Below are 11,227 nucleotides of genomic sequence, written 5' to 3'. Positions count from 1 at the left end.
AGAGAGAGAGAGAGAGAGAGAGAGAGAGAGAGAGAGGGAGGGGGGTGGTGAGGCAGGTGGCTCCCATAAGGTTTGCCTAGTGCTCACTCACATGTTGTGATTACAACATGATTGCCGTTTTCTCCACTATATGGAGGGGAATAGAGAGATAAGGGGGAAATAAGAAAGTGGCCCGGGCAAGACAAAGAGTTGTGTGACCCTAGGCCACCACTTGTTGGGGTAGTGAGAACCCAAGCTAGATATTGTCGGGGGCGTGTGATCCCGGCCAGCAATTGAGGTCATGCAATCCGGTGTTGTATCACTAGCAATTGGGGGATGAAACCAGCAAGGTGGGACCTCCGATAAGTGGTGTCGACAAGACCTTTATTGCTTTTTCATTTTGTTTCTTATTTTATTCTTTTTGTCCCTTTAATATACATTTTTTTATATTTTAAAATTTTGAAATGCCATGTGGGATCCCAAATTAGCATTCAACGGCAATTTCAAACTCAAACCTTAAAAAAAAAAAAAAAACATGAAATTCCATATTTTAGGAATAAAGACGCCACTAAACCATTTACCTTTTCAACTTTTTTAGTTGGTTCTTCATATATATATTTATGCTAATGCAGTTCCCAAATTATATGTTTTATGGCTCGAGTTAGTCCTTCTATAAAATTGCAAGGAATTAATGTATTGAAAATCCTAAAACTTGTCACAAAATGTAATTAAGTTTTGAAATTTTCAATAATGCAATTAAATCATAAAACTTATCACTAAAGTGTAATTGAGTCATAAAATTGTCAAAAAGTTTAATTAAGTCATTAAATTTGTCAAGTTGGTACAATCAAGTCCAAAAATTTGTTAGCATTTTTCATTTGTCAAGTTGGATGGAGTTAATAGAAGGACTTGATTACACTTGATTACACTAACTTAATAAATTTTAGAATTTGAATTAATTAAAAATAAAAAGGTTTTTTTTTATGGGATATTCATGGATTTGCACTTTTTAAAAGTTTTAGGACTCAACTATACTTTCGTGAGAAGTTTTAGAATTTAATTACATTTTTTTAAGTTTTAGGACTCAATTACATTTTTATAATAAGTTTTAGGACTTTTAATACACTTCTCAAATTACAAATGAAAATATTGAAATGGACCATCACATTAACGCTCCATCACTGCCAATTAGATCATTTGCACTTATTGGATTGGAACGTTAAAAAATTGAGAAAACACTTCAAACCGAGAGAGAGAGAGAGAGAGAGAGAGATGTCAATTGCAAAAAACGCAATCCCACAATCTCCATAGCTAGAAGAAGAACATATATAATCGAGTAGAAATGTTAAAGCACATATTTTGGAATTCATTGCTCTTAGTGCAGAAGCAGTAAAGTGACGATTCAAGTGCAAATCATTCTTCTCGATTACCCTCTGTATTATTGGCTCAATGAGATGGCCCATTTACCCTTTAACGCTAAGTAAATGCTCATTTTGTAAGGATAATTGTGAGAGGTAGGGTTAGAGGAGAAACTTGAACACTATTTATAAAGTTTCTAGTTAGGATCTCTCATTACAGGCCGGACTCAACTCGGCTCACACTAGCCAATCCTATATTAGACTAATTACAAAATATCCTATCTCACCTTAAACCAACCCCGTAAAATAGAATTACAATATCAACTAATGTAGTCTATATTAGGAAAAAAAATTATATTCTCCCACTTGGGTTATATTAATTGAAAGTGTATTGTATATGTGCACTTTAGTCTATAAATAATTCTTAATAGTCAATCATATCATATAAAGTCTCAAATACCGAATCATAGCGATAATTGCATGTATACACATAGAGCTTTTTATGGTCACAAGTGTTTTTAATTTTATTAATATGAATTTAATATGGTAGTATAGTAAATGGATAGCATCTCATAGAAAGTAATACATTATGTGTCATCTCATTTGTCAATCATCATTTTCTTACCTTAAACGTCACAAAAACCTATGCCACTAGAGAATGTCTTTATGATTCTAATGAACCAACGTATGTCTTATCCTTATGATTGACATTTTTTTTTTTTTATGTATAACAGGATATATGCTCAAAACTAATAAATGGATACCATTAGCCTTCACTCAAGATTTATACAATACATTAAGATTTTTATCAATATGTATTTAACATAATAACAATATATTCATAAATACTTTATTGATTGCAAAAGTTGATACATATCAAAATGTCATTAAATATGACAAACACAGATATAAACTTTATTAGAGGAAAAAATGAAATCAATTCCTACTAAATAACGGCATCACATGATGCCCCTAAGTCCATATTAATAACATGTCGCTTAAACACACAAGGCCGTAAGCATTTAGTTAGCAAATCTGCAACCATATCATCTATAAGAACATGATCTATTGTAATATCATTATTTTGTACCAACTCATTTGTGGTCAAAAACTTGATTGCCATGTACTTATACATTGAGACCTCTATTGTTGTTAATAAACAATACGTAGAGTTATGTCACAACACAATTGTATGGGCCTACTCACAAAATCAAAGACGGTTAACTTTCTAATGAGGTTATGAAGCCAAATAACTTAAGTAGCAGCTAAAAAGCATACTACAAAATCCGCTTACATGATAGAAGATGATATAGATTTCTATTTCTCGCTTTTTCATAATACATCTCCTACCAACATAAATATATAGGTTTGTGGACACTTAAATTTTGGCGATCCAGTCAATTATTTATAAAAATTAGAGATTAATTTTTAAGCCATAAAAAAAGAAAATAAATAAATATAAATAAATAAAATAAAAATTGCATAGCATATAATTTTTGGTCATCAAAGCAAATAAAAGAAAAATAAGGAAAAATCAATCGATTGATTATGAATGGAAGTTGGAAACTCGATTAGCCACTCTTGCTTTGGAAAATATTCAAATCTTAATAAATGTGGAAATAAATTCTCGATCAGCAATTAAGAGTTAGGAAATGAGGTGAATAAAAACAAGAAATTTGATAAAAGGAAATTAATCAAAGCATTTGAGGAAAAATCAAACTAGTTGCGAAATCACGCTTCGATTTATAGACGACGATATAAGGACTAGAGAAAAAAAGCTCGAAAATTGCCATGAACTGGGGTTTTTGGAATCAATATAAAAGGGGGCATAATTTCGTAGAAGAAGAGGGGGGCGAAATTCGTGAAAAAGGAGAGCAAGTGTGAGAAAGTGCAGAAGAGAGAAAAAATAGAAAAGCAAAAAAAAAACTTTCTCTCGTCCATTTTTTTTTTGTCAGTCGCTACTCTATTCCTACTCTACACTCACTTGCGGACTTACGCCCGCCTCTTGGGCGTGGGAGTCGCAACCCACTCTCAAACTTACGCGTCCCTATCCCCATCCCCCTGAGAAGGTGGGGATTTGAACCCCTCACCTCTATGGAAGGGTGGCCACTGGGGCGAACCCAGTAGTTTCCCTCGTCCATTCAAAAGTCAAAAGAAAAGAAGTCATTTCCTTTTCTTCTGATAATCTGTCAGCAAAAAGGGCAAAGTCCACAGCAAAGTATAGAGAGAGAAAGAGAGAGCGGACGTGAGAGGGAAGGAAAAGAAAAAAAAAAAAAAAAGAAGGAAAAAGGTCTTCTTCTCCAGCGCCTTCTGCTCTTCTGCAGTTGCCCGTTGCTGCCGGAGCTTCGCCCACGCCCGGCACCTCCGCCTCCAGCCACAGCCGCGAGCACCGCCGTTGCCGACTCTGGCGCCCGAGCACCACCGCTGCTTCTGCAACCCGCGACCTGCAGCAAACCGGAGCCGCGAACACCCAGCAGCACCTTCGCCCGTGATCTGCAGCGCCCGAAGCCGCCCGAGTCCCGCACCCCTGCTTGCTCGTCGTCGCTGCTGGTACGCCCACCAGTCGTCCTGCCTCCCGCTGCCTGGCGCCCGACGCCCCCGCCTCTGCTCACCCGTCGCCGGCGCCTGTCCCCTCCGCCCGGCGACCGACGTCCGCACCTCCGCTCAACACTCAGCCTCTGCAGCAGCAGCCACTCCCGATGGCCCGCCCCCTGCAACTCCACAGCCGCGAGCACCTCCGCCCGACGCCCGCGCCTCCGCACCTCTGACCGCCGCGCCACTGCCTGTCGCCGCGCCGAAGCTCGCCTGTCACCCATCTTAGAAAAATTCTTACAGGAGAGAGAGGTGGCAACGGCAAAGGTGGCATCAATAAGGTCCGTCTAGTGCTCGACAACAAGTAAATGAGAGAGAGAGAGAGTGAGAGGTGGCAATGGCAAAGGCGGCATCTATAAGGTCTGTCTAGTGCTCGACAACATGCGAATGAGAATCTAGCCTAAGTGAGACAAAGGGTTGTGTGAACCTAGGCCACCAATTGCCTGGGTAGCGAGACCCCAAGGCAGGTCTCGCTGGGTCAAGTGAAAGGTGAACATCCATCATATCCTAAAATTACAGACTGTATACCAGTACCACAATTCATAGATGAATGAGCACATGAATTGACCGATAAGAGCTCAGCACATCCGCCTTTCAATTACAAAATCTCTTCTTGAGGACATTGTAGTAGAACCAAAGAACAAAGAAGGCAAGAAGTAGAATTTCGGAAGGTTGCAAAAATAGAACTCGAGTGAAGAAAATGACGTGAATGAAACTGATAATTCTTGATGACAGTCACTACCTTTACAGTTTTTTAAAGAACAAATCAGAGGTTTGTTCTTCTTTGAACGTGAGAACTCTCTGCCTCCTGATCGAGAGCGCGTAAATATTATGTGTTCTTGGGAATTGTTAGTACCTTCACCAACCAGAGCAGAACTCGCCTTCCTAGAAGCCCATTTCGGTTTTTCACTCATGACTCGGCTTAGCCAACAATCTTCCAAGATTTTAACCGAGATATCATCAGTTTCTTCCTTCCTGGACAGTAGAATTCGCATTCAGCTTTTGATTTTTCACCCGTAATGGGATTTCTGGGATATTCAATCTCTGATGAACTCGTATAAAAAATTACAGCTTGGAAGGTGGAGTTCTGTTCGTATCTGAAGAGCATCAATTGGCCAAGAACAACACAGTAATAATCTACGAACTTTTGTCATCCTTTCCCAACCAAAAGCCTGCCATCACTCTATTCTAACCGTACTGGCCAGATTTTACCATCTGGAACCTTAAGAAACACTAAGCTCGAGAGGTCATTACCATGCTTTTGCAGAAAACCTCTTCGGTATGCCCTGATGAAGGCCTTCAAATTCAATTACTAGAAAATGAGAAAAGGATTAGTATAGATTATGCTTAACTAATTGATGTCATAGGTCCGTTAGTCATATCAAGGCATTTGTAAAGTGATGAATGGAGAAAAGTTTGCAATCAAAATATAAAAGTTTGAGAAAAGTTTGTAATTTTCAATACAAGGTTTTATATGATATGAGGGTTGTATCCCTAAAGCACTATATTGTATTTTTGTATTTTAGGTATGATCAAACTTAGGAGAAAAACAAGAAACAACTAAAGAAGATAAGAGTAACTAGAAAATTTTACAACCACTTTCATTCACCATCGCTAAAGCTCAGTTCTCGGGACATTTCAATTTACAGATCCATCTGTCATCAAAAAGACACTAAAAACAAGAAAGAAAAACTTGGTAACGTTGTATGTCTAGCTGATAACACTACGGATATCATTCTCTAAAATGATGCCAAGCGTAATGGTGGCAGTAAACCACTCCTAAGTGTAATCAGAATTCTTGAAGATTGACACTTCAAGCACAGTGGGACTCAGCTTAGTTAGTTCGAACACACAAACGTCCCCTTCACACAGAGAAGTTGCTCTTGCAAACGCAAACCAACCTTGAGATAACTTTCCATGGTCCCCCGGAGGCTTGATTAACTTCACCGGCCATGAATCCTTGTTGTGCTTAAGTGTCACGACCTGCACGCTTCTCTTGATATGTGTCCGCATAAATTTGGATGATACACTCTGCGTAAATGTTTTATAAACCAATATTTGATATTAGCCTTCTCAAAGTAATCTGTTTCCATGATCATGTCAAGGCATAAACATTCTAAGTAGGAGGATGGGGAAAAATAATAATCCAAAACATCTACACTCCAAGGTTTTCGTGAACTAAGGAAACTATGCCATCTCAGAGTTATGGAGATGCCAATGATGAAACTAGGTCACCAAGAATCTCACCGGAGTGGAACCTTTAATATAACTAGGGTACACCACGAGTATGAACATGGGATGCTTCGATTTGAAATCTCGTGCCATTTCAAGAGCAGCAGGACATGGCACATTACATGTACGAGCAACCGGTGTAGCAGGGCTTGCTCTGCTTGCAGAATTTCTGATCATGCCTGTACATAATTAATAAAAAGAAAAATATTTCATCTTAAAATCCAAAATTAGATGATACATCAGAAAGGATATGAGTCAATGAACTGACTCAAATGTTATTGGGAAATTGGTGTTCATAGGAATAATCATCATTTTCACTACCCATACCAGAGTTCACCTTAGAAGCCAATGCTGACTTTGATTTTTTCCTAAATTTTGGGCTAGGCCGACAATCCTCTGAGATTTTGGCTGAGATATTATCAGTTTCTTCCTTCTTGAGCAGAATAAATTCACATTCCGGTTCTGATTTGTCCATGATCACAGGATCCGTAGGATATTCAATCTCTGAAGCGCTCGTGTCAAAGATCACAACATGAAAGATGGAGCTTGGTTCGTATCTGAAAACTAGTAATTGGCCAAAACCAATGGAGTAATAGTCTGTGAACTTCTGCCAGCCTAGGCCAAGCCGAGCCATGCCATCACTCCACTCCATCTCCACTGGCCAAAGTATTGTACCTCTTGGAACCTTGAGAAACACTGAGCCAGCGAGGTCACTACCATGTCTCTGCAGAAACCTCTTTGGTATCTCCTATTGAGAAAAAGAAAGAAAAGCAGATTCAATATATAGTTAAATCATTTTTTTTTCACTCGAATTTAAGATCTTAAGGTTCTTGTCCAAAGCATGGAGACTCCATAACATAGCGAAAGCACATGCACATACTTCAACGATAAGGAATTGTGATCAAGTGAGTCCATAGTATAGTGAACCACAAATTAGTCAACATTCTCACCAGAAATTTTGGGATTCAGGTAGTGAACCAGTAAGTTTTAAAACTTCTTTTCGGGCTCCCCGCAAAAATATCTACAACTCCATTAGCAACTTTTCGTATCAGACATGCAAATACAATTACCGTGTTCAGTAATTCTCAGCGTAACTCCAGGGAATTAGATTGTGATAAGAAGTACCTACATTATCCAATTAGAGTAACTTGGATTGCCTGCATCTGGGGAATAAATTGCACGAAAGGCTTGCATACCAGTATTATTCTAGGGGGAAAAGGAATTAGAAAGAAATACCAAGATACCTCCATATTCCAGTCCTACATTTTTGCTCAAATTCACAACCACATAGAAGATGCTTCAGTATATGATTTGCATATAAGCAAGCAATAGCATGAATTCTATTCTCCTTCACAAGAAAATTCTTCTCAGTTGAACATTGGTTCTGGTAAATTAATGTCATTTCCTGAGCAAGATTCAAGATAATTAGGAAAAAGGAAAACAAATCCAGGAACACATTCTAATGGGTCAAAGTCATGCGGGCTTCGATCCAAGGACTAGTTCAGAGACTACACACTGAAGAACAGAACAATATTCCTGCAAGTGAAACACCTTGCATTTCCACCCAAAGAAAAAAACCTTGCATGAATATATTTTGCTCGCTTGGTCACATACAACTGTCAACTCAGTCACACAATTAGCCAGAAAGGTCCCATTGAAGAAAGAAATCGAGCAGCTAGCGGGCAAAGAACAATAAAAATGAAAATCAAGAATCAGTAGGGGAGAGAGAGAGGGCATGCTCACAAGCTTTCCGCTCAGAAGGGTATCGGGGGAGAGTATGATCTTGAAAAAATGAGGAGACTTGGGCTGTTCAAAACCCTTCGGACGACGCGAAGTCATCGTCTTGAAAGAACCTCCTTTCAAGGTCCTGTATTGGCCTTTGCCTCACCAGCTTCAAGAGTCCTGTCCTCCCCTCTATTATTAGCGTTTTAATGGGTCAGAGCAACCAAACCGCTGCATTAAAGCAGTTTGTATGCCGCATTAAAACAGTTCGTACAGGGCTATGCAACTACTCGAGACCTATATCAGATTGCTTGAAAAACAATCGGTTCCGAGCGGTCCGATTCCCGATTTTGAGTAAAGAAGCATCTGGATACCGGATTGAATTTGAAATCAGTTACATAAAGCCTATGAAGCCTAGTTTCTCTTGGCATCTTTTTTTCTTTTTCTTTTTTATTTCTCTTTTTCTCCATTTCTCTCCAACCTCACTCGGAAACTTCACTTCTCTCTCTTTCGCTTGCAACTCACCCTCAACCTCGGTCGCTCACCATCACTCATTCGAGCCTCATAACCCTCGCTTGTTTAGATTCACCTTCGCTCGCTTGCCCCGTTCATCTTTTACTTAGAAATTTTTGTGTTGCTCATATTATTTCGCTGTAAAAAATGAAACCAACAAAAGGTATAAAAGAAAAATAGCTGGCAAAACAGAATAGGTTTTAGGATTGGTTTCAAGACAACACAATAAATTTCAGGTTCTAAAAAATTGGATTCTAAAATTTGGAAGTGGTTTTAAGAAGGTAGTTTCTAGTTTCCTCGTAAAAATTACTCACCTTGTAACCAATCACCTCTAATTTGTGTTAGAGAGTCTTGCTCATTCATTCAAATTGTGAATGTGAACTGAACTCAATCATCCGGGTGATATCTTTTCCTTTGCATTGGGCTCTCGGTGAGAGGAAGAATAGTCTGCAAATGGGAGACGGGTGGAAGCCATTCCTAGGTTTAGTTTTGCTCGAGCAAGTGGGCCTTGAGAAAATTTTCGATGCCCCAGAGGGATGGTGATGTTGGTTCCATCTCGTGCTCACAATGCTAAATTCGAATCCATCCCCAAACGTTCCTTCGGACTCGTGGCAGGAGCGAAGATCCTCCCTGAGATTGTGGAGACTTGCCATTGATAAAAGGATAGTGCATGTTATCTCAAGAGTCCTACTAAAAATAAAGAAGAAAGAAATTCCCATTGAAGATTCATCCTAGTCGTCCGTTGAGAGATTAATTGAAATTTTTATGTATAATTCAATGCACGATCTTAACACGGTAGGAGCGTTGTATTCCCAGAGTACCTATACTCCATACTCTATTCCAATAATTTAAGCATGCTTAAAGAGAAGAAAAGCATTGTACAACTAAAGAGATAAGAGTTAACTAGAAACTCTACAATTACTTTCTTTCCTTTTTTTATGTCAAAGAAATTTCTATTTAATACCAAAAGGATACATGGAAACATCCATATGAAATCCTAAAATTCACCATAACAAGGCAAGCCGTAAAGCTCCAAAACAAACAAGAAAAACCAGAAATCAAGGTACATCATTAGAGCATGGTAGACAATATAATCACACCCTCATCCTTCATGCATAGATCTATGATTGCAACTTGATATGGTTGGAGTATAATTCCACATTACTTAAATGCGTGTTATAATGTGTTTTATATACATGCAGTTATCTTTAAAATCACAAACCCATCTGCTCTCGGGATTCTAGGCTTTGCGCTCAGGATCTTTAAATGCAATTTTTTATTCAACAGTAGTTAAAATCTTAGGGATTTCTCTCCATTCGACTTCCTCCTTTTGGTGGTTGACTGCCTATTATCATATGTCGATAACTACTTTAGTCATTACTCTTCATTAGTGGCATTATAAGTCATGCGACGTTGATCTTGCATGACCTAGTCATTGATCTACAATCACAACACCTGACTATCTAATCCACAACTTAATGCCACGCCTCCTGTTAGGTCTTGAGTTACTTTGGGGTATCAAAACAAATACAATCTACATTAAATACTAGCTACAAAGACTTTTTCTATACTGATTATAGTCTGAAAACATCATTTCATTCATAACCTCTACTTGACTATATAGAATACAAACTGATTATTCCAATTGAAGATATTTAACCTTGATCCTCTATCAAATTCCATATTTTAGGGATAGAGACACCACTCGAGCATATACTTTTTCAATTTGTTCAATTTTGATATATAAATGAATATATATATGTAAAAGATGGTCTCTCTATATATATTTAACTCAAATTAATTAGATTAAAAAAAATGCAAATGAAATTGCTAACACATACAATCACTAGTTACCCAATTGAATCATTTGCACTTAGAAAATAAGATGCAGAGAGAGAGAGAGAGAGAGAGAGAGAGAGAGAGAGAGAGAGAGAGAGAGAGAGAGAGAGAGAGAGAGAGAGAGAGAGAGAGAGAGAGAGAGAGAGAGGTGGTGAGGCAGGCAGCTCCAATAAGGTCTGCCTAGTGCTCGCTCACATGTTGCGATCGCAACATGATTGCCATTTTCTCCACTATATGGAGGGGAATAGAGAGATAAGGGGGAAATAACAACATGGCCCGAGCAAGACAAAGAGTTGTGTGACCCTAGGCCACCACTTGCTGGGGTAGTGAGAACCCAAGCTAGATCTTGTCGAGGTCACTTTATCCTAGCCAACGGTCAAGGTCATGCAATCCTAGCATTGTATCATTGGCGCTGGGGGACAAACCGGCAAGGTGGGACCTCTTATAAGTGGTGTCGACAAGACCTTTATTGCTTTTTCATTTTGTTTCTTATTTTATTTTTTTGGTGTGGCACCCCTCGACGGCCCCCAATCCGTTAAGATCGCCACAGTTCGCTTACCTTTCACTTTCATTATTAACATGTCACTCTGATACCATTTCAATTGCAGCGGGTCCATACAACCATGGGGGTTTACACAATTTTTTTTTTTTTTTTTTATAGATCCCTTGCGCAATTCATATATGGAAGCACATCCAACAAGCTCCCTTCCCTATATTTAGAAAACGATACACACCTACTAAACATCTTATATAAGTTAAAGCCGAACATGTTTATTTACATAAAGCAGATGGACATCTTTAGTCGGTACATCGAAATGCCAATGTTTCTATACTCGGCTATACTTCAAAAGATAACCGACATCTTCTCCAACAATCGAATACTTAAAGTCCATCGATTAGTGTCGGCGTCCAAAAGTTCCCTCATTTGCTATCCTTCTCCTCGCGGTCATATCCAACCGCTCAATCCATCTACTAATCTGAAATGTTGGTCC

At 38.7% G+C, this 11,227-nt stretch overlaps 1 protein-coding gene across 1 annotated transcript; it reads right to left on the bottom strand.

Annotated features, from left to right (window-relative positions):
- Positions 1-5,505: 5,505 nt before the first annotated feature.
- LOC104420235 (B3 domain-containing transcription factor VRN1-like) lies at positions 5,506-8,209 on the bottom strand. Its single transcript, XM_039302688.1, has 4 exons — positions 7,905-8,209; positions 6,489-6,909; positions 6,177-6,340; positions 5,506-5,960 (listed from the first exon to the last, which is right to left on the bottom strand). Exons 1-4 carry the CDS (start codon positions 7,998-8,000, stop codon positions 5,709-5,711), a joined length of 933 nt encoding a protein of 310 aa, XP_039158622.1. The 5' UTR covers positions 8,001-8,209; the 3' UTR covers positions 5,506-5,708.
- Between the last annotated feature and the right edge of the window lie 3,018 nt (positions 8,210-11,227).

This window comes from Eucalyptus grandis, chromosome 9 (assembly GCF_016545825.1).
Source record: "Eucalyptus grandis isolate ANBG69807.140 chromosome 9, ASM1654582v1, whole genome shotgun sequence".
Taxonomy (NCBI): Eukaryota; Viridiplantae; Streptophyta; class Magnoliopsida; order Myrtales; family Myrtaceae; genus Eucalyptus; species Eucalyptus grandis.
The sequence above is the reverse complement of the archived record's forward strand: the minus strand, read 5'-3'. Positions and strand labels throughout refer to the sequence as shown.

What these genes read in the sequence shown, in the direction of transcription:
- LOC104420235 (XM_039302688.1), bottom strand. Translation starts at nt 8,000, where the DNA reads ATGACTTCGCGTCGTCCGAAGGGTTTTGAACAGCCCAAGTCTCCTCAT. An exon ending in CCCTTCTGAGCGGAAAGCTT is followed by an intron (nt 6,910 to 7,904) that starts GTGAGCATGCCC and finishes TTTTCTCAATAG; the next exon opens with GAGATACCAAAGAGGTTTCT. An exon ending in GGCTTCTAAGGTGAACTCTG is followed by an intron (nt 6,341 to 6,488) that starts GTATGGGTAGTG and finishes AATTATGTACAG; the next exon opens with GCATGATCAGAAATTCTGCA.